The sequence below is a fragment of the Pagrus pagrus genome (genome assembly GCF_965226575.1).
Source record: "Pagrus pagrus genome assembly, chromosome: 18".
NCBI classification, from domain to species: Eukaryota; Metazoa; Chordata; class Actinopteri; order Spariformes; family Sparidae; genus Pagrus; species Pagrus pagrus.
The window spans coordinates 13,421,267-13,447,627 of record NC_140202.1 but is presented as its reverse complement, the minus strand read 5'-3'; the positions used below and the strand labels follow the sequence as shown (position 1 = coordinate 13,447,627).

The 26,361-nt window shown below is 41.1% G+C and overlaps 2 protein-coding genes across 3 annotated transcripts in view; one reads left to right on the top strand and one right to left on the bottom strand.

The window, feature by feature from the left end:
- Positions 1–2,376, top strand: part of myo6b (myosin VIb) — a 40,804-nt gene extending 38,428 nt beyond the window's left edge. For both annotated transcript variants that reach the window (XM_084380701.1, XM_084380700.1), the window contains 2 exons: positions 312–530; positions 910–2,376. In XM_084380701.1, coding sequence (XP_084236827.1) covers positions 312–530; positions 910–1,109 — 419 coding nt within the window. In that variant the 3' untranslated portion in view covers positions 1,110–2,376. The remainder of the gene's footprint in view (positions 1–311; positions 531–909) is intronic.
- A 567-nt stretch (positions 2,377–2,943) lies between these two features.
- On the bottom strand, positions 2,944–24,713 carry impg1b (interphotoreceptor matrix proteoglycan 1b; the record flags this gene model as incomplete). Its single annotated transcript, XM_084382111.1, has 18 exons — positions 2,944–3,421; positions 3,905–3,988; positions 5,220–5,403; positions 5,507–5,692; positions 6,299–6,509; positions 6,787–7,006; positions 12,014–12,103; positions 12,506–13,149; positions 14,799–15,230; positions 15,327–15,526; positions 15,817–15,875; positions 17,153–17,302; positions 17,392–17,438; positions 17,851–17,885; positions 18,288–18,322; positions 18,629–18,795; positions 19,719–19,934; positions 24,647–24,713. The coding sequence occupies 18 exons, from the start codon at positions 24,711–24,713 to the stop codon at positions 3,338–3,340; spliced, it is 3,111 nt and encodes a 1,036-aa protein (XP_084238237.1). The 3' UTR covers positions 2,944–3,337.
- Between the last annotated feature and the right edge of the window lie 1,648 nt (positions 24,714–26,361).

The window sequence follows — 26,361 nt, the reverse complement described above, 5'->3', positions numbered from 1 at the left end:
TGTGTTCAGTCGTAGTGGCCCGTTGTCAGCTGTGACTCTCCCTATCATTGACTTCTGTCAGCAAATAGGTCCACTTAGCTCCTTGGCTAACTGAACTACTTGCTAAAGGCAGCTAGTCGCTCCACCCAAAGATAGATACAGCAAACAATAGCAAGTCCAGTATAGTGAGCAGCATTAAGCAAATTTGTATTCCAGTTATTTATCCCAAATCACACTTTTAAGACCAAATGACAGATGCTTTGTTGAGAGTACTTCATACAATACTACTCCATGTTTAATATCAATCTAATGTTTTAATGATCACTCTGCAGCTGAGCAGAACCCAGCTCCTCCAATGACGGCCCAGCATCAGGAGGTGGCCATGAACCGGCAGCAGCGATATTTCCGCATTCCTTTCATCCGGCCCGCCGACCAGTACAAAGACCCCCAGAATAAAAAGAAGGGCTGGTGGTACGCCCACTTCGATGGGCCCTGGATAGCCAGACAGATGGAGCTTCACCCAGACAAACGACCTATTGTGTTGGTTGCAGGTGAGGCATCAGATTTTGCTCTTTGTCATTTTACATGCATTGCTTTATATTACCATTATTTTTCTCATTGATTAAAATCTCCATTATTCAATCAATCATTTAGTCCAGTGGTTCCCAGCCCTCTTGGATTGATTTGAAGGGTTTTTGGTTACCTGGACCATAAAAGTATTTAGTCTTTCACAAAAAAAATGATTTTACACAAATTTACATACAGACGTAAAGATATATAAATCTAAGGACAATGACAAAATCCTTACATTTGAGATCATGTAAATGAAATAGTTGTTTGTGGTGAGTAAATTCTGGCTTAAGATGTGATTACGACACACAAGTAAACAGCCTTTCAGTACACCTCTCTCCTTATTCGTCTGCCTCTCAGGGAAAGACGACATGGAGATGTGTGAGCTGAGTCTGGAGGAGACAGGTCTGACAAGAAAGAGAGGTGCTGAGATCCTGCCCAGGCAGTTCGAAGAAATCTGGGAACGTTGTGATGGAATTCAGTACCTCAAGAAAGCCATCGAGAACAAGCAGGCCCGCCCCACACACGCCACCGCCATGCTTCAGAGTCTCCTCAAGTGAAACCAGAGCAACAAGATAAGAGTTCAGTCCTGAAACATGAAACTGATGCACAGACTCGCAAACATCACAAGACGGCACAGTGTGTGTGTGGTTTGTGGGATGAAAAGAAGAAACCACAGTTTCACTGTAGGCACTCAGTGCTTCATTCACTAAATCATCTCCTTTTTAAAAACCTGAATGTTGTTTATTTTCACTTTTTATATCTTTATTTTGCTGTGTAACATTTGTGTCCAGTCTTCTTCTCAATCTGTGCTTGAATGGAAAAACCCCACTGTGAGGCCTTAAATTGCAATATGACTGCACTACACCGAGAAAGTCTTACAAGGTGGCACAGCCTCTGTAGATGTTAACCTGAAACCTTAATGAGCTGCAGTAAGGACGGTAAATTAGACTTTTAGAGAAAATATGTAGAGGTGCTTTTGATAGTCATATCTTTCAAGTCATGCTTTATGCTCTTCTGGATATCAAGGCTCTAATTACTGCTGAATACCCAATCACCTGATTTAACTGGCAAGACTTTTTCACACATATGCAGATTAAAAATGATGATAAGCAAACACTTTTTCATGATTTTAATCAGGAAACAGAACTTAATATTATTATTTTAAAATATAATAGAATATTTATATACATATGTATATCATATTATAATGTCTATCATAATAAGTTCAATATAAAAGTTATTATATTTCAATCCTCCATTTACTACAAGTTTGACATGTGAAAAATAAAAGCTAAATCTTCCTAACTCTCTGAAGTCCATGCAGTTTTAGAATGTATTTTTGCTCACAGACCCACTTTCTAACAAAATTAATTATTTTGAATAATTGCTAGGTTTATTAGCATCTTAGATGTTTCATCTTTTTTTTCAAACCATTATTTCCTTGCTGCAAATACATACTCAAAACTCTGTTCACTGTTGAAATCCTTAAAAAAGGAAACTTTTTGTTTTGTATTCATTTGTTATGCAAGAGGGAAATGTAGAAGTTTGTTTTTGTGTTTGCAGTTTTTTGGGTTTGGGGTTGTTTTACAGACCATTATGTAATTTGTGTGTGTGTTGTGCGTGTGTGTGTGTGTGTCTTTGTTAATGTAATATTTTATTAAGCTGATTACTTGACTCCTCTTTTGGTTAGGCCAGGAACGTGTCAGTCATCTCATTGGACAATCATGCAATACCTTTAATTACAGTAACTGTAACTCCCTCTTGGACCTGATTGTATGTTGGCCTTTGAACTGGAATACGGTAGAAAATAAATGTTCGCCCCCATGTTCTTTATTGCATCTGTTTGCCAAGTTACTAGAGAACAACTGAGTTAATTAAAAAAACTTAGTAAGATGGCTGTTAGTGGTCAGTGCTCTTACATCCGGTAAACAGCAGCTAACAAGATTAAAGTTAAGATTAATTAAACAACAAAGGCTAATGTACTGCTGATGTCATCGCAGAGCTGAGGCTCACTCCCATTAAGTGATCAACTGGATTAAAACAGACATAAGCTTCTGTTGTGTGGATATAACAGAAGTAAATGACAGGTTAAGATTGACTGTAAACATGTCTTACAGTGAAAACAGCAATTAATACATGTAAGTTGCTACAAATTGTTACATATAGCCCCTTTAAATCATTAATAAATATGTTTTAATAAGTCACACACCCAAACAACCTTCAAGCTGTCAAAAACAAACAAAACGTCACAATTTTAATGCAAAAAAGACATTTTATTCTTTGCTGTTAAATGCAAAATGTGCGTAAAAAAAACGTCCAAATCTCGTAAGACAAATGATTAGTGGGAAGAGTCGTTTTGAATAGGACAGACAATATTTTCTATAACCAATATGTCATGACCCAAGTCAACAGCTTATACATTCATTCTCTTTTTGGGACACAACAACAGTTCAGAATAGCATTAAAATAATAACATTTTACTGTCTAAGCTCAAGATACCACCATGTGTATCAGTTTGTAAATAATAAATACCTCATTGTGAGGAAACAACAACCTTTGCCAAGGGTATACAGGAAATGTTCCTACCATTCAATATGTAAAATAAATATTAGGTTCCACTTTAAGACAACCTAAGTCCACCTTAATATCCATAGCTCTCCGTCTAATGAGACACAATCACTATGAACGATAAATCACAACACTTTAACACCGTTTCTGACTGGTCTACTGTACCTTTGCACCCCACATACAGTTAAACAGCAAACCTCAGTCTTTGAAGCTGCCATCAAAGAACTGTTACTTCGAAACACTCGTTATCTGATGCCCTTAAAACGCAGCGTGTTCTGTATTCATTTGGCCGTCGCAACGTCTGGAAAGAGACAAGGGGGAGAATGAAAAATACTTCATTTCAGGTGGGATCATACATTTACTGACAGGACAACCTTGTAGCTTTATCTACAAGATACTTGTTTTTTATAAATCAATCAAAATATAAGGGACTATATTTTTCAACACTGATCATTTCAAGGTTAATGTTTGATCATTTTTTCCAAAAATATATTTTTGATTCAAGTTAAAGCTACTGTTTAAATGCTCAGAAATCAGCAGTGATTTGGTTTGTTATTGAGAAATCAGCGAGGGCTACATGCTCAGATGTTTTACCTTTGCACGCATCAAAGAGCTGTAAAATATTTGACGTAAAGGTTATTAAATATCACTTGAATATGTTTCATTATAGCACCCAAAAAGTCCTCATGTGATCTCCCTTCAACCTTTCTGGTAGGATGTTTTGGGGTTTGTGTATCTTTAAATCTGCAAAATCAAAAATGACATTTTACTCTGTTGTCCTCACCTCATTCTGTGGTATACAATGATGGAAGTCGACCATTTCTGAGACTAACTTTTCTGATCTGGTTGTGTAGAGTTGTCTGGGGATCTGTGGAGACAGAGTGTAGACAGTGTGCTTCATTAATACATCTTAGAACCAGAGGCACTTCAAGGAGGTAAGCAGATACAAGGTGAAAAAAAGCATCCAACACGGGGATCCGCCAGAAAGAAAGATCGACTACAGGAGATTATACCTACAGCTGCTACTGCAGAGTTCAGTGTTAAAACTGTTATACACCTTTGTCGGATTTGGCACAAAGCTTCTTCACAGCTGTGGCGGTGTGTACCATGAATGGATTTAGCAGATGAAAGCGGCTGAGCAACTACTGAAGGTACCGAGGACCTTGATCTTGATTTATTCACCATTGAAGTCCCTCGAAAGAGTTTCACACATTGTTTAAAGGAGCTCTATGTAACAATTTTGAGCAATTTACATGTGTTAATCACTTCTTTATTGGCCATACGTGAGCAGATCGTAACATGACATGAAAAACGAGACCTTCCCCGTCTCTCTTGGTGGCCTGTACAAGCCTGTGGCCGAGTTGTTTAAGTTGTTTAATGCTGCTGGACCGTGGATTTATTCGTGAAGTACTCAGTTCAGATTTTCTGTGACAGTCCAAAGGATGTGACTTTATGACATCAGCGAGTTTCTCCACTTTGATGGTGAATATAAAGCTCTAAATACAAAACGAAGATGAAACGTATGAAGGGTGAAAGCAGCAAAAAGAAACAATTATTTTCTGAGAGATTTTAGAGCGTATTAGTTGATATTACTGCAGTCTAAAAGGGACAGTACACCCAAAAAATCAAAATAATCCACAGCTTGTTGTGAGCAGTTTCATGTAGAAAGTGTTTTGTTTCTGTATCACAGATGGAATCATCTAAGCTAATGTTACAGCTCAGCCGAGGCGGACGCCATTAATGTTGACATCCTGCCCTGTCACGATGGCGAGACTCTCGTCCATGACCAGATGCATGATTGCGTCTGCCTTTTGATACAGGCTGGTGGGTGTAGTTCAGTAAAAAAAGAAAATAGCTCCGACATGAAACCGCTCACATCAAGGCCGAGTCGAGTGATATCTAGTTCCATTATATCAGAGAGAAAGCAGACATCTCTACAGATGATATCTACATAAATCAGCAACTCACAAGAAAACAATCTAGATCGATAAATAGCACTACAGGTAAGAGGAAAAATGTATTTTAAATTTTTGAGTGAACTGTCCCTTTGAGGTTTGAGGTTAGTAGTTTAGTCTTTTGTGCAGTGCAGCACAGTGTACCTCAATACTCAGATGTATATTTTCGATTGAGGCAAAATTTTCTTGTTCAGGCTGTTGGGATTGTGAGGAAGCCGAACTCGAAGGATAAGGCAACGTGGACACTTGAGTTAAGACACCATCGTCATTCTCAAATACTGGATTCTCCCTCAAAGTATTCTCAAAGGCATAGGGAGCGAGGGTGTGCCTACAACGTAAAGGTGAAGAAAACACAACACCAAACATCACGAATCACTGCAAGAGCAACACAAAGGTTTTGACATATAAGCAATAAAAGGGCTCGTACTTACACCAAAGTTACAGCCTTTCTGGTATTTACGCATTTCTTGTTGATGAAAATCAAAATGCCGATGATGGCACAAACAAGGCAGAGGCTTCCCACAAGGCAGGTTACGATTAGCGAAGGGTCTACGGGCATGGACACCAGCTCGCTGCAGTGTTCTCCGTGGTAGTGCCAGTATTTACCTACAGGGCATCTGAAAGACGTGAGAAAAAATATACAGGTTAGAGAGAAGTTGAAGTGTCCTTGAAATAGATAATGAACTGCTCCTGATGAGCAGTTGGCACCTTGCATGGCAGCCTCTGCCATCAGTGGTTGATTGGGTGAATGTGACGAGTGTTGGAAAGCGCTTTGAGCGGTCAGTAGACTGGAAAAGCGCTCCAGAAATGCAAGTCTAATTGTCTTTGTTATTTCTACACTGTGATTTTGTTGGTCTGTTCTGTACAAGCCAAAGTTATTGCATGGTTCCCCCCTCTGCAGCTCTCTCTGACTCTGAGGTTTCTTCCGTTTCTTCCTTACTCGAGTCGAGAGTCTAAGGGCAGGGCGTGTTGTCCGCTGTACGGATTGAAAAGCCCACTGAGGCAATGTGATTTGTGATTTTGACCTTAATAAAAACTAGCCTCCACTTGACTTAGTGAAAAGGATGCACAGTGACGACTGCAAGTCAGAAAGGAATTTGTCAGCTTTTGTCATAGTTAGCAGAAATGTGCAGTAATTACACCTCCTCTTGAGTTTAAAATGCTAAAACCTTTAAACAAGCTGAGGTCATGCATTTCTCTCTCATTCGTCAGCATTTGTGTACCTGCAGGTGGCTCCATGCCCTGGGATTATTTCACACTGGCCTCCATTCAGGCAGTAGTTTGGCTGCACGGCGCAGGTGCTCTGACACGGCAGGCCGTCCACGGTGCTGTATCCAGGATCGCACAGACACTCGGCCTCATCGGTCCAGCGGTTCACCACGCAGCGTGAAAACTCATTGCAGGCCAGGAACTTACAGGGGTCTGCTTGGTCAGCTGAAACAGAAAAAGAAAAAAGACGAGAAAGGTGAAACCTCATGAACATTAATGCAGTGTCCACCTGTCTACAGATTCAGAGGAGGAATTGAAGGTTTCAATAGGGTGCGTTTAATGAGGTCATGTGAGGCCGTGAACCCTGTCGTGCAAAAAGATGCATCAGATTTACACTGCACCTAACACGCTGACGGTAAACGACAGCAGAGTGAGGGTGCATGACATGGACATGAGTTATTCATGACACAACAGTGAGTGACTATACTGTACATACATTCACCTGGTTCTACTTCCAGGGAGCGACTGTCAATCTCGATGTCAAGCCGCTTAGACGCCGCGCTGCAGAAGTCCTCGAGCACGCAGTGGACAGCTTCTGTGACGTTGTACGGTACCGGTTTGTCCAGTTTCATCCTGCTGTTTACCACAACGCTGCCGTTCCTGAAGTTGAGAATTTCCAGCTGCTTGAATCCAGTCAAATTGGACTGTAGATATGGCAGAAGCTGTGGGGAAGGGAGAGGAAAGCAAATAATTAATATTTAATCAGTGTATTCAGCTACTCAGAAGATGTACTGAATGTCATTTGAAAAGATTAGTTTTCTGTTCAGCTAGTGATCAGTGAGGAAAACTACTTGTACCTGGAAAGCAACCCTCAAGTAAGAATAATTTCATGTTAGGGGGGGAAAAACACTGAATCATTCTTAACCAAGAAGCACAGAGATTTCCACCTGGATGTTTAAGTTAATAAAATGATGTAAATGTCAAGCGCCAGGAAAGACCCGTGTCCTCCGGAGAGGAAGTCCTCATCCACCTGTGGTTTCGCTTCCACAACGACAAGACCGAGGTTGTCGTAGCACGGCTGATTTTGAATTATTCAGGTCACATTTTAACTGCGTGAATGCTATGAATAGTTCATAATTAAATTTTGATGCAAGCATGAAATCCTGCCATTACTGCGTTGACTTTGTAATTAGATCCAGAACAAAATTAGGAGAACACAGAACGTGCTAATTCAAATCACTGACGAAGAGCCCGGGAACGCATGATGAAAAGCTCAAACTTTCAAACGACATCAAAGCTCTCTGGAGTGTAAAAGAAATCTATAATATATGCTGTTTGGCGAATGCTTTTATGTGAAGTGCCTAACAGTGACGTATGCATGCTACATTGTTGGTTCAAGCATTTCTGCATCATCCCACCTACTGTAAACTGCCCTACAAAGGAGCTTCTTAGCAAATGAGCCTGTACAGCATCACCAACATCTGTGCAGTAAAAATAAATCTGTGCATCCACATTTAACTCATACAATACAATCCTCCACGTTCATGCATTTTTAAAAAAATATCCCAGCAGACTCAGACTTGCAGCTCACATAACTGAGAAACCAATCTATCAGGACTGCTTTGGCTCGGACTGATGACGGTGGCGGTATTTGGGGCGAGCAGGAAGTCAACCAGTTCAAGTAATGGAGCTCCATCAATGTTCATCGATCTGCACCGCTCTCCTCGCGGCCACTTCATGTTCACCAGCGACGAGGCAAACATCGAACAGCCACAGTGTGAGAGGGAGAGATTACGATGCTTTAGCTGGCCTGGCTGTCGAGCGGGGAGATAAGAGGCCTTAAGGAGCTCTGCTCTGATCGGGTTACTTCACTTATCACTGGCAGACAGTTTACTGAGGGCTAGTTCCCTATAGCTAATAGAAAAGAGGAGGGGAACGAGAGGGTCCAACGTCCCGAACAAATGGGCAACAGCCTTCAGTATGACCGGACGCACAGCTCGCTGTTGGGTCCTCCATTTGTCTCAATGCAGAATGTCAAGCATTACATCTACACCGTAGATTAGATACCAATCTGTAGCTCTATTGCCTTCCACACAAGGTCAAAGCCGAGTTCTTCCTCAACAATCCTCAGTGCAGTCCGTACTGTGGACAAAGGAACAACACATACTGTAGATTTATTTCCGGCCTCTATTCACTAAACTTTTATAAAAGAAATGCAGACGGAAAGTCACAAACAGCCATAATTTCAGTGTTGGACACAGTCACATATGCTTCTCTGAGGTTACACATGTATCTACTGGTTCTTGTTTTAGAAAACCTGATGAAAAATCCCTCCTCTGATGTCGTAAAAAGAAAAGTCACGGGGGAATATTATGCTGCCATAAAAAGTAATTCCAACCTCCATGTCCAATTTTATTGGTTGCTTCACAAACCAGTAGGTACAGGAGTAATGGGGGTGTGAGGCGAATGTAAACAGGGGGTACTGCAAGCCACTGGAGGCTAATGGGTCATATATATGTATAAATATATATGAAGGACAGTGAACGTACATTACCACAAATGGGGATTCAATATCCAGCAAAACACTACAGTACATTAGGTCCATTTAAATGGGCTGCGGAATGTACTTGACATTTCTTCATTGCCATTTTCCAGTGATTCATAAACCAGCTTGGACCATTATTGAAATATTTGTTCTCCTCTATACCTAAATAGCCCATTTAAAGGAAGACATGTCGACTATTCCTAATGGAGTAGTTAGAATAGACAGTAGATGGTAAATACTCACCAGTTCAAACGTCTGATTAGTTTTGCCAGGAAGCTAAGTACATCGATTAATGAGGAGAACTGCAGAAACCACGGTTTGGGCAACCATTAAAGATTGGAGATGGAGTGATATTAGCATTATTTATTAGGATTTTTGTGCATGAAATTTGCATCGATGTATGCCTACTTCTTAATGCTAAATGATTCATACCCAGTGCAGATATTTAATATATCTATATCCGCCATGAAAATAGTCTAAAACGCAATTGGAATCATTCTGTTTCAGAATAAGAAAACAAAACTTCTATACAATAATGAATTAGTGAAAGAAAAAATTAAAATATAACATGTTATCAACTATTTATCTTAACCCACTCTTAGCCCACATGCCCCAGTAGCTCACATTCCCTCTGCTCCTTGGCACTGCAGCAAACACACAATCCAATTTGTATCCGTGGACCTCCTCAGTTGGAGGCTGAGGCCTTTACGTAACACAGAGCACAGGGCACCTCTGAGCGAGCCTAAAAATATGTCCCCTCCGTCAACCTCGGGGTAAGCCGTGAAACCGAACAAGGGATGCCAAGCGATGCTTCTTGCTTTGATGTTCTCTAATAAACTAATAAGTTTAAAGAGACAAAGTCTTCACCTGGCTGCCAGCAGCTAATGCAAATTTGAAACTCTTACTGACACAAAAATAGCAGCGTAGCCTACAAAAAAGATTACTCACACACAAATGCTCCAAAATAAGGTGACCTCGACCGATCTGTGATCTACTTTATTTTGTACAGATAGTACGTCTATAAGAGCAGATACAGTACTGAACATGCATACAGATGTCCACACAAACCTGACTGATGTCGCGCTAAGCAGATTGGAACCATTAATAGCCCAATGTGTGTGGTGCTGGAACTGACCAGAATTACGTAAAGCTTCTTACCCACAAGTCACAAACCTGAGTCCTACAATGACTAGGGCCGACCCAGGTCTCATGATTCAGACTACCCCGGGGCTTGTTTGCGCTCCACCATGTACAAAGTGATACAGTTTTAGCAACACAAAATGCACAAAGCTTGCATGACTTTCCTGTTAGGTTTTCTAAGCCTATTATCACATTGTTCTGCTCCATAGCGAGTCATTTATTCAGTGATTCTCCTCTGCACGGTTATCTTTAAGGCTGCCAACACGCACAAACACCCCGCTCAATGCTGTAACACACATATAAGCAACAAATGTACAAAAATAAATTCTGGATTTTGTTGGTGAGAAACTTACTAGTCTAACTGTACAGTGCACACATCAACACAAACGTATAGTCCCACAACAAGTAATAATCAGTTAGTGCTACACAATGATACAAAGCACCTTGGACAAACAGCCTCTCACAGCTGAGAGCTCGCCTGTACAAAGAAATGACAGCGGATGCATCGCTAACAATTTTGTTTGTTAAAGGAATAGTTTCACATTTTGACAAATATGGTTGATTGCTTTCTTATCCACTTGATATAAGGCTACATCCTGCAGCCAGTTAGCTAAGTTTAGCATAAAGACAGAAAAAGATGGAGAAACCTCTCCCCAGGCTCTGACTTGCATTGCAAAGACATGTGAAAGTTAAACAGCAAAGTTGTTTAATTCTGTTGACATTTTCAGCCATAACTGTAGCACTTACAGATATAAAGTTAAACGATGATCCAACCTATCTTGACGTTTCTACTGTGCTTATTTAACGCGCACTGTAAATTTTAAAAGTTGACTTTACTTTAAAAAACTCAGGAAACCAATTACCTCAGAATTACCACGTATAGTAGACTGTTAAGTTGTATGAGCTAAAAAGTTTAAACAGCATAAAATTATTAGTCCACTTGGTAATTTTGAGGTAATAGCTTAAAGTAAAGTCACTTTTACAGTGTACTGTGTTGCTTTGCGAGCATCTTTGATACTGTATTTACCCAACAGACACAGCTCAGACAAGCTAACTGTTATTTTTCTGTAAACTCAAGATGTCACTTTCTACAGGGTAAAATAGGTCCCCAACATTAGTGAAAGTTATTAATCAGGTATGAACGCATCAAACATGCATTTTAGATAAATTAGATGCTTACACTAAATAACATACAAAAATACAATTAAATTGCATGTATGCGCATGAGCAAAGAGCTGTAGAGGTGCTGGTAGGCTGATTTTATAACCTGCGGACGGACCCACACTAGCTTTTTCAAGCTAGGGTAAGCTAAGCTAACCGGCTACTGGCTCCAGCTACATATGGAATGGATGGATATGAGAGTGGTACCAATGCTGTCATCTAAATGTGCAACCACACAGAACGCAAATTGTAAACATATAATTGCATATAAAGTTGATGGAAAGACCTGATTTGCACTTATCCCAGATTAATCCAACGCTAATTTAATTGATCTGCAGTCTAGCGATTCACAAAAAACACATCTCCAAACATACAACTAGACTATCTGTAGACAGTTTAACTCAGAGCAAGAAAATTTCCCAAAATGCTGAACTATTAATTTTGACCATTTTGCATCTTAAACGTTGTTGGTTCATAAAACCTTTAACTTTGTTGCAGAAATCTGTTTTCATTTTATAGCCCAGAACTTTGTACAAATCCTCTGTGGAAACATGAAATATGAAACAACGGGAATATAAACAGTCCTTGAAAAACCCAAAAGCTAAACACAATTCCAAAAATTAAGGCAAAACACACAATAACAAACAATATTAGAACCAGATTAAACCAACAGACATGAGCATGCTGCTACACAGAAAGGCCTAAAGTCTAAAGAAAGGAGAAAAAAAAGCAAAGCTTTAAACTAAAGCTGAGTACTTGTGAAATGTTAGGTGCTTTCAGATTGTTAGATACTGCATTTCGGAAAGGTTAGTTAAGAAAGAGAAAGGTCATGCTTTCTCTGAGGCATTGGAGATGTAGTTCCAATATGGAAGAAAAAAGATACCGGTATGGAGGCTAAAGTCGTCTGTCTCCTAAGCCCAGATTTACTGGAAGCTCCAGGGTTTGGCGAGTTTCTGGACCCAGAGTGCTGTGTCTGAGTGAAACAGGACATTTCTTTAAACTGTCAACACAATGGCCCCTCTGAAATTAAAGCATTAGCATACTGCAGATTTGCTCAAACATTTGGCGATTGCTTTTTACAGCCTCATCACACTTCATTACATTTTTAAAATATAAAAAAATATGTCATTTTTTATAATTTAAAGTTAATTTCAGGATTTAAAAAAAGCAGCAGTGAGGATAAGGCTTACTGCAAAGTGCATCCTCACCCGTGCAAGATTTAGACAAAGCACCAAACTAAACAACTAACTTATCAAATGTCATCTGCAACAGTTTAACACTATACTGCACATTTCAACTCGGACTATGAAAAAAGCAAATATGAGAATGTAGCATGCAACAACATGATATCCAGCACAAAAGCTTGTGTACCTACCAGCTCAAGAAAGGTATTCTCCAGTGACTTATACTCTGGGGAGCTCTTGTTGAACAGGTCATCAGAAAACATAATGTTAGTGACCCTCAAGCTAAAGAAAACCACTAACTCTTTGTTCTTATTCACTAAGGTCATCAGAGGGGTGCTGCCTTGTCTCATGGCTGGCGCAGCCGTGGATTCATACGGACGTTCGTCAGACTCTGAGGGGAATCCACTACCGCTTTCTTCCTCCAGGGGTTTGGTCATCCCGACACCTGTCCCGTTCAGACTTGACCGTGCATCCTCTTGAATGTTTGAGCTCTCAGGAGGCAGCTCTGTTAAAACTGGGGTTGCTCTACTTTGCCCTCCGCTGGCTTCATTGCTCTCTTCGGGGGCTTCGCCGCTCTCCACAGGGGATGGCAGAGGCCCCATGTCTGCGTCTGGTTCGATGCCTTGGACAGCGTCTTCGTGAGATGATGGTGTGGAGACTGACACTGCCTCTTCTGTGATAGACATCGCAGTAACTGTGCGGTCTGCAGACTCGGGCAGATCATGGTAAACTTCAGCAGGTGTGTCAGTCATTTCTTCCTCTGGTTGGGAGTCTGGAGTTGCCAAGGGGGGGCTTTCATTTTGTTCCTCAAGGACCCCAACGGCAGGTCCAGGTTCTTGAAAAATAAATCAGAAAATGGGTTTTTTAATCATGATAGCAGTATACAGGTACACTTGTTGGTATATACAGGTATAATCATGTGAGGACATTCATGCATCATGTTTTTTTTTCAAGGGTGCTGTTGGCCAAAACAAACTCTTTTGTAAAATACTCAGCATCTCTAAAGCTCAATAACAAGAATGATTTAACCTTGTTTCGTTTAATCCACTGTCATGGTTTTAGGTTTTCTGCTTTTGTGATTTCCTAATTTATTTTGTAGAATTCATCCTTATGTGTCATGTTGTGACTTTCCACTTCCTGCCTTTGTCTTTTTCCAGCCCTTTTTCTGTGTTTCATTGGTTCACAAGCCTCTGTGTATTCAAGCCTGTGGTTTCCACTCACTTTTTGTTGGTTCTTCTGTGTTTCCTGCATTTCCTGTGCCTGTTCCCGGGTCGCTTCTCTGTGATCCTGCCTGTGTTCCTAGTGCTTCATTGTTTTGCGCTATTGTGTTTTAGTATTGTATTTTTGTACTTCATTAGTTCTCAGATTTGTCCCTGCCTGCTTCTTGGTGCTCCTTCTGTTTCTGTTGCATTGCCTGCCAGTTGTGTTTTTTGGATTACAGAAAATGTACCTGTATGCTTTGGGGGAAGTCACATGCTGTATTTCTTTGCCAACAACAGTTAGCGGCCGGTCACATGACGCGCTTTGCTAGAAGCATGTAGCCAACAAAAACATCCTATGGAATAGCTCTACAAATCATCTTTTCCCATCTCAACTTGGATTAGCTATAGCTTTAATCTTCTTGTCATAGCACACTGACAGCTAAATAATTAAATTATCCTCTTGTTGTTCTCCTCTTTTCTTTTAAGGCAGTATGAGTGAAATATCTGAATGCAGACGTCCATATTTTCTATGGCTGCACTGATCCATCAAATCAAAACATTGTAGATGTCTCTCAAAATCCAGCTCGACAAACCTGACAGCTGGCTACTTTGGAAACTCCACTAGAATTCAAAATGAAGTTCTGCAGGTTTGAACAATATTTCCCTGCACAGCAGGAGGTTGTGATGACTCGACCATCAGCAGGCCGCAGCTTGTTAATGGTTTTTAATATGATGTATTGCCTCAGCAAGGGTGGGGGCATCCTCATAGGCGAAAACCCAACCACCAAGTCGAATTGTGCTGCCATTTCCATTTCCTGCTGTATCAGAGGTGATTAGTCAGTGCAGATGTGTGTGAGTATAAGGAAAAAAATAGGTCAGTGTTTATGTGGACTGTCCAAAGTTAGGGTGAAGTTGAAGTTGCTATCTGGCTCTTTTCTATTTCCTGCCTTTGTCCAATTACTTTTAGATATTTTGTATTTTCTTTGTTCGGTTTGGTATCAGCCACTGAAGTACCTCTCCTTCTTACTTTTCTAGCAAGGGGATGTTTTCTTTACTTGTTCCTTTACTTCCCAGAACAGCAATGAGCTGATTTCCCACCATCAGCATAATCAAGACTTAGGATCGAACCACAACTTAACCCACACTTTTCCATCATGGTCTGGTTTCTGAGGTTCTTCCTGTTTTCTGTCAATTGCACAAAATGTATCTGCACCGCAATCTAATGTTGTTCGATCAGTAAAGCTTTGAGTCCTTGAACTTCAACTATCTGAAGTAGTCTTACCGTCCGTCACCTGCGCCTCAGGTTCGGCCTCGTCTCTGTCATCGGGCTCAGTTGATGGTATCTCCTGCACCTCTGGCTCTGCTTCCTCTTCGTGCTCTGTGATAGTCTCCAATATTGTATCTGATGTTATAATATCACCGGGCTGATCAGCAGCAGCCTCTGTGGATTCCTCCCCAACTCCTGCCATTAAAGGAGTCTCATGTGTGACGGCAGACGTGGCTTCTGGGAGGATGTTTGGGATGAAAGGCACAAAGGTGTGTGTTTCTGGTCTGATTGTGAAAGCTTCCAAAGAGTTTTCTATCACTGCCACAGTGGGGAAGAAACTTTGGGTGTGAGCGTTGACCTCTGAGGGCGCCTGCGTGGTGTCGTCCTCAGATACAACGCTCTCAACAGGGTTCATGCCGAGCTCCGCGACTGGATAAACTGTGGTTACTGAAAAGGATTAGTTCAAATATTTATACAGCTATAAATTCCTGCTTGGAGCACTGATCTTATATTTTATTCAGTTAAATGTGATATTATGCTTACCAGCCTCAAAGCTGAGTGTCTGTATGTCCAGTGGCAGCGACGGTTCCTGTTTTAAGGCCTTTTTGATGATGTATTTCAGTTTAGGAGCGTTTACGTCCTCGTTTGTCTCCGTGTCGGGCTCCTCAAGACCCTCAGGGTCATCATTGAGCTCTGTTTCTCCATTAAAGACCACAGCGTACCGCACAGACACATCCTCTGAGCTGAAATCAACAAATCATGTCAGAAACCCTCACCGGTAATGGATGTCTGCTAAGGCAATTTCTTAGAGTCGTATCCCAAAAGAGGATATTTTGGGGGATGTTATAGTTTCTCTTGAGACCTGGGCAATAAAACACTTCAGTAAAAGCCACTTCAGGGGAAAAGGTATGACAAATTTATGTTTTTTAGTCTCTTATCTAGTTTACCGTGTTGTTTTGTCAAAGTGAATTATTGTTACAAAGCACAATCATCATGCCAAACCATTATAAAAATAAAACTTGAGTCAACTCACCGAAATCCCAGAACACGAATCTCTTTGAATCCTGGAACTTTTTCAAACACATGACGCATCTAAAAAAAAGACAAACAAGGGTAAGAATGAAATGAAATATATTATTATATAAAACTGATGGACTAATGGGTTCAGGAAATTCTACATCATTCTTGAATCATAGGCCCGTAAAACTCTCTAAAACGTTAATATCGACATACGCCCTATCTTACAATGTTAAAGACGTGAAGTAAAGAAGAAGTTAATGGGGTCTACTCTGGGCTGAGACCAACCCTCCATTCAAGTTTTGAGGAAATCCCTTCAGTCATTTTTGTGTAATCCTGCTGACAAACCAACCAACCACCAAACGAGCTTGGTGAAAACAAAACCTCCTCGGCTGGTCCGAATTGTTAGTTGCTGTACACATGCCACTGTAAAGACTAAAGAAGTGTTGCAGGTAATGGACCTAAACGCATGACTTAGAAGCAGACAGGCTATATTAAAAGGATTACTGAGTCCAAAATTCAATAAAAGGGTTTGCCAAAAGGTCATTAATCCAAAAAGGAAAAACAAGCAAAAAGGCAAGCGCATGTTAGGCAGGCAAAGGTCTAAAAAAAGAAGAAGACGTGGTCAGAACAAGCAGGCAAAAGCAGGTAACAAAAGGCTACACATTGAGACAAAATCGTGGGGAACAGAAAGAAAGTGAGGAGGAGTGGCTCGTATGTGTGCCACAGAGTTTGGGAAAAGGTCTAGATTTGGATGGGGACTTTTGCAGAGCAGGCAGGGGTGGGTAGGCTCTGAAATGACGGTAAGAATTAGACGATGCAAGCAGTACTAGATATGTGTAGCCAAGATGCAGGTTTCTTAATCCAGCGAAATTATACTGTGACCACACTGAAATTATGCCTAATGGTTTCATACCGGTACAAGTGGATCTTGAGAGCTGTGGTTAGAATCTGAGTCAATGTCTTCTTAGTTGGAGATCATCTATATGATTAGATCTTACTATTTCAGGCTTGTTTTCATTTAGGAGTCTTACCTTAAGTCCCTCGGTGGCAGCCTTAAAGCTGTTAAATCAACCAGGGTGAGTTTTACACTTAACAATACAATGCCATAGAAACTGGCAATCATGTTGATCTCATTGTCAGACACAGTGCAAGTGGACACGACACTGCTGCGAAATATTTTGACCTGTGGTGTTTCAGGGTTTTATTTGCCTCAGTCAAAGATTTTCAAAAGTTTTTAGATCTCAGATTTGCTACCAAGGGGCTTCCTCTGTTTTTGGAAAGGTAAAGCATACAGCTCAGGGGACTGCTAACCTTTGCTGTCGGTCTGTAAACTCACACCTGGCTCTCACCTTCTCTCTGAGCTCTCGTGCGACGTCAGTGTGGAGTGAAGCCTCGGGGTCACTGAGCAGCTTGCTGTACGTCGGGTCCACGATGGTGACGCTGAACTCAACAATGTACTCCTCGTAGTTTTCTTTTATCAGGTTGCGGTCTTCCTCGATCTGGCAAAGAAACACCAAATGACATTGTTGCTTAATGCTTTTTTTAGAAATAAGTCAATCGTGATCTGAAACTCAGCGGGCTGACTTACCCCATCGGCCTCTGTTGGCAGCAGAATCAGTGGGGGAGTCCAGGTGCCTGAGACAAAACAGCAACTCGCCAGTTAATTTATGATGTCGTTATGAAAAATGTATTGACAGCTGATCAAGGAGACTCATTATGCTCATTTTCAGGTTCTTAATTTTATTTTGGGTTACTACTAGAATAGTAGATGCTTCAATTCTCAAAAAATTCTCATCACTGACAGAAGCTCAGAGTGTTTCAGAGAGAGGGGGAGTACACTGCTGCAGCACTGTATTCCCCCTCTCTCTGAAACACTCTGAGCTTCTGTCAGTGCAGACTTTTTTAACTGTTAAGATCTTTTACATGCACAAGAACCTATATAACACACTAAAGGAAAGGGGGGGAAGCATAATAGGTCTCCTTCAAAGCTGTAAAGTAAATCAATAGCTTTTATTAAACAGTATTGATACATTAGGGTTTAACTCACAATCCCTTCCTGGCTCTGTGGTTTCAGCGATAACTCTAGAAATAGAAAAATATATTTGTCAGTCTGTTTTGAAGACAATGAACCTTTGCAGCAATATTCATGGTAGTCTAATTGCCAGAATATTAACATTTTTTCTGCCAGGTTTAGCTGGGTGTGAACATAGTGAGCAGGGGTGCTCATACTGCAGCTCCTCTGATGCTGTTGTGGCCAATTATTCACACCATCGCACTGTTCAAGGCGCAATTTTTAAGATGGTTGTTCGACAACCTGGAAATGAAACTCGAAAGTCACCAATCTTTATTCATAAACACATTTTGCACCTTTAAAAACTGGCATGTTTTCATATGATTACATTTTGGTTTATTCTCAAAGAAATGACAGCAGACACACAGGAAAATCACATTTAACACTAAACTTAAAAGGAGGTTTGCACATACCCTTCACCGTCAGCTTCAGCTTGCTCGGCTACTCTCTGAAAATAAAAAAAAATAAAAAGATATCAACTATCACAGAGTCACACTGGAAATTGGCTATAAAACACGCTGTCATAAAAGTGGACATGTCAGGGAAAGGTTGTCGGTTCGTGATGGAAAAGTTGATTTTCTCTCCCAGATTGTAAATGGACGAGTTTAACAGAATCTATATAACATCCTGAGATCAGTCCTTTTATTTCATACTCCACCGGTGTTCAATTTTCAGGAAACAGAAATGTTTGAATGAAAGAAGCAAACTGTACGGGGTGACGAGAGAATTTCTGTGGTGTTGGTGCCGGACTCACTCTGGCCACCATGTCCATATGCTCCTGTGAGCTGCTGAAGTTTTGGGCCAGGTCGTCCATGCAGAGGTTTTCATGCTGGCAGGTGTAAACCCAGGCACTGTACTCCTCTGAGTTCGGGACTCTGTCCAAGAAGATGCGAAACGCCTCCCATATCGCTTCCTGACAAACTGAAGAGACGTCACATCATTTTGTGGGTGTTTACTTTTGACTCTTCTCAGGAAATAAACCATCTCATCTTACAAAACAAACACATATAAAGGATGACAAGACATGACTTGTCATATATTTGCTGATTGGATGGAAGAAATCAAATAACTTAGGGGAACTAGGATGGTTAGTATTGATCTTAGCTTCCCTTCCTGTTGGGTGGTAGTTGTGATTTAGCTATTCATTTGTAAGATTAGCTCATTATTGCCCTCAGAAACAGTTTTGTGCAGCTTCACATATGAGCACACAGCACAGAGCAATCTATAATGTCGCAATGCTACAATAAATCACAAACATATTAAACATGATGTGATTGGGACAACCAAACAAAAAGGCAGAAATGCCAGTTTCAGTAAATGTCAAACTGTATATTTAAGTGGTCGCATGTCCGTGGCATTTTTGAGAGTATTAAAATCAGGAGCACAAAGACCCCCTGAAGCTACAGTATGTTTTATCTGCCTCTGTGGGGGAAACATGCTCCACCATTGTCCAATAACTTGATGCCTGTGGGAAATTTATTCTGTGACAAACTCATTTCTGGAGCGACGCAATTACCTCCAATACACCAAATTAATCCGCCTCATTTTAAAATCATATGCCACAGCAGCTGTCGTGGAACATTTTGAATTACTAAGCGATTGTCTAGGCCATGGTGGCAATCTTTGCCTCTTAAATCATCCACCGTATGTCTCTCTTGACAAAGTTCATTTGCATAGAACTTGATTATATCAAGTGCTTCACTATGTGTATCCCCGAAAGTCAGTAAAACGGCTTAGGTGCGTCATTCAGTGGCACCATCACATCTTCAACAGGCTCTTAACAATTAAGACAAATTTCTAGAATAAGGTCACATCAGAGTCGAACAGTTGAGATTTCCTTTTACCTCTGAGTTTGTAATATGACCGATGGCTGCCGATGACTGCTTTTATCGTCTCCTGGGGACACACTTTGACCCCCGTGTTGAAGAGCGCCGACCTCTTCGTCCGATGTCTGTCCTGCTCCGCTCTGACATTTGTGGCGTGTCTGATCGGTCTGGGCGCTTCTAGAAAGTGTCTGTACTTCACATCCCTGAGCCCAGACAAACTGTGTTCATGAAGATCTGCAAGAGCAGTCAGTGAAGTTATTAGTTTGAGAGGAAATAATGAGTTTTACAGTATCAGATCCAGTGAGAAATTGTCATTCCAGCACCTTTGCATTAATTTATTTAACAAAAGGCTGACCTTTCTTATGACACAACCACAGTGACACGGTGCTTAAATGCAGCCAGCAATTACAAGATGACCCACTGTTGTGCTGGAGTTGTGTTCACAATTAGGCCTACACGCAACAGCTCCCCAAATCAAGATCACCATGAGCTAGCAGAGTTATACAATAGAAACCAGTCTGGGAGCAGCTTTCTAAACTGACTGAAAAAAGTTAGTCATTATTATCTTGGTCGAAATTGCCAGCTTAGTCCTTTTCTTTCCAGGCATCCAAATTTATGTGCAGGAGGCACATAAAGGCATCGCAAGAAAATTAACTCCGGCATTAAGCCGTAGTCGGTTTTGATCAGTACATTTTTTAGGTCAATTTACATTACATTACATTTTATCATTGCGTCCAAAAATCCATTCCATTTTCAGCAGGATTTGGGTATTATTGCTTATATTAGGATGAAAAATATTGGGGAAAAAAATCCTGCTTATGTTGCCTTGCCCTTATGAATAAAAGCAAAACCATAATTACAAATAGAAGGCCATTTGCGTGTTATTTTAAAGGCACACTCCGCCAATTTCAGACAAAAAGATCTGTTTGTCAGCAGGAGCACGACTCAGCTACAAATTTTGGAACTATTTTTTGACTTTACGATTTTAACATAAAGCCTGTATTATTATATGGACCTTAGGGTTGAACATTGATGTCAACCAGGCATGGTGGGTCTAATGAAACACGTTATCAAGTTGCATTGCGGGAAGCGTAGGATCTCATGTTTTATGAATGTGATCCATTGCTACACTGTAAAATTGGTGCAACCTCTGCAGCCTCAGTTTTGTTTAAAAAAATCTGGCCCTTCCAAGTCCCACAAATGCAGCAATATGTGCATCACTAACTACTACCAAAGAGTGTTAAAATACAGATGCTTAAATGCATAACATGCAGGATTTGCCATTGCCGGCGGTAAACATGATTCAAACTTAGCCTCTCTTTTCAAGCTTTAGCAAAACAAGTCAGCAAAACAGAGAAATACAATGTGACCCTTCAGATTTTGTGTGAATGCAGCTGAAATGCTTGTTTCATCCCGTTTCCCTCTCTGCTCTGCCTGCATGTATTTAGCTCGCCCCGCCCTCGGTCAAACAGAAACACAGATCTGCAGCTCTTTATAGCACGAACAGAGCAGAAGAGAGAGACGAGAGCGATGTAAGCTGGTCACTATGTTTTTATAGAGTCCCAACCTCACAACCTGCACGCTGTTCTCGGTCAGGGGCTACCACACTGCCCACAGGTTGACACGCAGATATGTCAGTACTCAGGAAATACATCCAGAGGGCTGGGTCTCTGCAGATACAGTACAGACACCACCACACACTTCTAGTGGGTCATGAGTGATGATTGAGACAGATATAAAAGTGAGATGTATATTGTAGGAGTCTATTTTGGGACAAACTAGTATAAAGAAATCCTCTGTATACGTAATGTTATATCTCTTTAAGGTGCCATGAGATACTTGAGCCTTCAAATTTACCGTAGAGTAGAAAATGTCCAGGGCCTGAAGCTTTGAGGTGCCTTTTTGTGACTGGAAGGATATCATTTTGAATGCTGGGAAAGTGCAGAGATGTGTAAAGAGAGAGTGAATGAGTAACACTCCCTTCTCCCTAAGGAACGGCTGCTGAGATGCCCGTGGGCGACTTGACCCACACTGCATCTCTGAAGCCGCTCAACAGTGCATGGATGAGTTTGTACTGGGGAGCGCACAGGTGTGGATGTGCAGAACTGCATGCATGTGGATTACAGCTGAAAAGGGATGTGCGTGCACAGGCCAACCCTTAAAGGGATTAAAATCAGGCACGGGTGGATACTCATCTGATTTTTTTTTTTTCAAAGACAATCCAGCCAAACCAAAACATTCAAGCCATAACACAGACCGGGCATATTTCCATAAATTATTAACATCACTGACATTCTGCCCACATAATGAGGAGAACTGCCCTAATTTTCTGATCACCTTAGTAAAGAAAACAAGCTCAGCCACCCCAGTGAGGCGTTACAAGGTAATTGCACACAATTGCACAAGTTATTGTGCCAGTCAACACTCTCTAACACAGTCTCCCCATTCAATAAAGCTATTTAAGAAGAAAGGCACTCATTGTGATGCCAGGTGGCAAACCTCGGGGGACTTTTTAAGACATTAATCCAGGATTTATGAGCCTCAAAACACAGACTCCAGGTCATCGAATCCAAAACAACAAACTGTGCCTCCTCTGGATTAGGGATCAGAACAAAGTTTATAGAAGAATAAAAAAAAAAAGGTAGTGAGTGTAAATAATATAGTCATGATCACACTGGCATTGGACGTAGAGCTTTAAGCTGAGATGCTGCGTTTTTGTCAAGACAAATAAGACAAGACAGAACTTTTTGTGCATTAATACTGCATCTCTATAACAGAATAACACAGGATGATTTCAGAGAGTGTCAAGCGTGAGCATGTTGCAAGCTGCAAGTGTATGCATTTGCATGAGAGGACTCAATATCATGAGCCCTGCGACATTAACTAATACATATTGAATTATCACCAGGCCTAACAGTGTCTGCTGATAATGTTTTCACCTTGTGAGTCTGTGTGTGTGTCATCATGTGGTCCTGGAGAGTACTTTGACAGGTGTTTTCTATCTGTCTGTCAGTCTGTGGACAGATTTTTGTCAGTGCGATAGCATCACAATGAGGTATAGACCGATTATCTGCCTGGACAATGATCGGGGGTGATATTTAGCACTTGTCTGATTATCAGCATCTGTGTTTTTCTGTGTCCGAACGATGACCGATCGATCGACTAAAATGAATTACTCTCTGTGGTCTCACTCAATGTCGAGCCCAACACAATCTGACTGGTTGCACATCGCAAGTAAGCCTATCAACACTGAATAATCTGAATCTGCAAAGTAGCTAGTGACCAAGGCTAACAAAGAAAGTTAATGGAGTGGAAGTATAAAGTAGCAGAAAATGGAAACACTGGAATAAAATACCTCAAGAATTAAACTAACACAATTTTGATTCTTTTTAATTTTTACTTCAAATGTACATTGGTTCCAAATATCGGTTATCTGTCTGCTTGATTACTAAAAATTGCTATCAGTATCAGCCCATAAATAAGTATATCAGTTGATCCCTAATCACAACTGCGCAATATGACACAATGTCATGTTCTTACACGGCCTTGCATATGGACAGAATATGTTATGCGATGGAGGGGATAGCTGTGAATGCTAATTAAAAAATAAACAACCCATGTGAAGCTTGTGATGTGATGTTTTGTTGAGAAGTAAACTTAGTCTGTAACAGTTGTTGCATCGCATTATGTATATTTATATATATGTGTCGTTGATATTGTGTCCACCTCCTATATGTTGGCGTACTTGAAGTAGGAATGTGCATTCCTGCTGCACAACTAGCCATTGTTTAGGAATTAGAATTAAACTAATTAAAATTAAAATGTGAGTACAAAAAAGGGCCTAAACACTGGCTTTTTCAGATATTTTGCTTGACATAAATCTCCAAGCAAGAAAAAAAAAACTGTGTTAATCACTGCGTAACACATACCTAATAACCTCTACAATGAACAATGTTGTTTTCCTCAAATCCAAATTTGGCTAAACACCAAGAACATGCAAAGAATGTGTGGGTATTGACATTAGTCTTATGGGCAAATATCCATTAGCTTAATGTCTGTCAGGCAGCGCCATTCACCCAACGAGCCTTCCGCTTGGCTTGAAATTTAGCCAAATCATGTGTGTTTTCATTGATAGTCACGCCACCGAGACAACATTTGAATGGGTTTTGGGGAATCGGTAAGCTCGAAGCCTGACTCACACATGCGGGGACACGAGGGCCTGAGCAGGAGGAGGGAGCGTTTGAGCGGGCCTTAATGCCGGTGCAGCCGCAAAAAGGCCTCACAGCAGAATTACAAGCCAGAAAAGATTAGCGTCCTGCGACGCTGGGAACAGAATGGCTTTTGTTTCCTTCAGGATAATGAGCTCGCCCGGGCACATCACACTGAACAAGACAACCAGTGCGGACGCAAATGTTATCGCTGGCGAAGTGATGCGATCTTTCCCAGTGAACAGCTATTAAATGTCTCTGCACGTTTAATTCAGAGTGAATATTCATGACCTTCAAAGTGGCAGCTTGACATTTTAAATCAAAAATCAAATGTTTGAAGATGAGCAGGCATATTTTAGTTTGCAGAGATAGTCCTTTAAATAGTCACACACACACACAGACACACATGCACACACATCTCCAACTGGGAAACCCTGTTGCCCTTGAAGTGGATCTTTAAGTCTCCTGTCATGCAGTGGATTGAAGACTTGAAGAAAGATCTTTAGATCAAAGCATCATTTGTCATCAACTTAACTTTAAGTGATGTGAACAGAGACTTTTCTCCTTTCATTCTCCACATTTCAGTCTGAAAGAGTTAGATTGTTGTCAAGAAACTGAAAGCGAACATTCACCTGCTGACACAAACAGCATTTACTTCTCCAATCACACTACAAAGGCAATAACTACATGAAACATCTCAGAAAAGCTAACAGGCCAGCCTCCCTACAGGATTCTTACCTTTGATTCGACTTGCTTGGAGGGTAAACAGACACAAAGTGAGGAATAGTCCCGACTTCAAAAGCATGATGTGCTAATTTATGTGGTTTTCGAGCCCGAAGTTGTCATTTGTAAAGAGACTGCTGCAAACAACAATCAAATCCAGAATCTGTTTATCTTGAGTCCATTAGCAGAGCATGCAAAAGTCTCCTCATTGGTGCTGACAAGGTCCTCAGCTTGTTAAGAAGGAGTCTGGTCCACTCCAATCCACTCTGCAGCTCAGTTGTTCAGGAGCGCGTGAGTTCCTGGGTGTTGTTGGGTCCCTGGAGACAGCAGAGGTGGCTGCATGGATGGATGAGCAGAGGGAGCCAGGGAGGGTGGAGGAAGGAGGAAGGAGAGACAGTGAACTGATGTAATTGTGGCTCGGGAGTTTCCTTCTGTGCTGTCAGTGTGACAACGGTGACGAGGTTAAAAAAGCAGGCTCCGTTTTCAGTCTAATCTCTTTACCTTCTTCTTGCTGCCTTTAATCCCCACAGAGCCACGTGGCCGCCTGGCCTCATCCTGTTAGCCACCTTCTGGACCCTCATCTGTCAGCTGAAAAAACTTGGGGATCTAGCAATCAGCCGAGACCAGATATCTACTTCCCACACAGTTGCCCCAAGTTTGATCACTAACACCCAGCCTCTTTGTGTGTCCACATTCACATGTTATTGTTAGACTGCCAAACTCTTCCCCTTTTTTCTCTCAGAAAATCCCCGCCTCTCAGGCCAGCAATTCTGGGTGCCAAGTGAGGTCAGGATTGCAGTTTTGTTTGACTGTACTCGCTGCTACAGGTCAAATTATGTGTCATTCTTACTCTGGCTACACAGCCAAGTTCAGGCCTCTGCTTGATCCTACTCCTCCATGGAGGTCTCCTTTTCTTGCTCATTTATTCCAGACTGACAGTGAATACAAACCCCTTTCACACATGCAATCAATCCCTGAAATGTTCAGGAACATTTCCTGTATGGGATCATGTGTGAATGGATCTATAATCAGGGAAACCCCGAGACCTCAGTAACATTCCAGGCAAAATGCCAACATGGCTGTGTTGCAAATGATAGTTTAACACTGCAGGGATAAGTGTTACAAAAAGGGTTAAGTCCATCTGCTGAAAGAAACTTTTACATGCATTTGATGTGATTTGTTGTGATGTGACTTATTCATGCTTGCTGTATCCAGCCTTACGGGTTTGATGTTGAGTATTAAATACATTGCAAGAACATTCGTATTGGACAAAAAGAGCTGCTCACTCGCCGTGTTAAGATAAGACAGAACTTTATTAATCCTGGAGGAAATTCTCGAAAAGAACAGAAGCGAGAAAAACAAAACAGAACAATCAGAGCCACATTGTCCTGCTCCACAAAGTAACACAGCTTTCTACTTTGATTAATTAGAATTAAGAACAAGGGAAATGAAATGAAAATATAGAAAAAAGTGAAAAAAAAATACCACAAAATAGAACGCAAGCTGCCACCCAGGACAGATAACCTTTATGTTCTTGAAAGTATTAAGAGAGGATGTGGCTTTGGAGAAAATTTTTGGGTTTATGTTTCAATGGGACCTTTTTTGGATGATGGGTCCAAGATGATCAAAACAATGGCATGGCACCCAGTAAAGGATGCTGACGAGTGCAGTATGAGTGAACCACAAGTGACAATCCAGTCCAACAATCACATATTTTGCCGTATTAAACT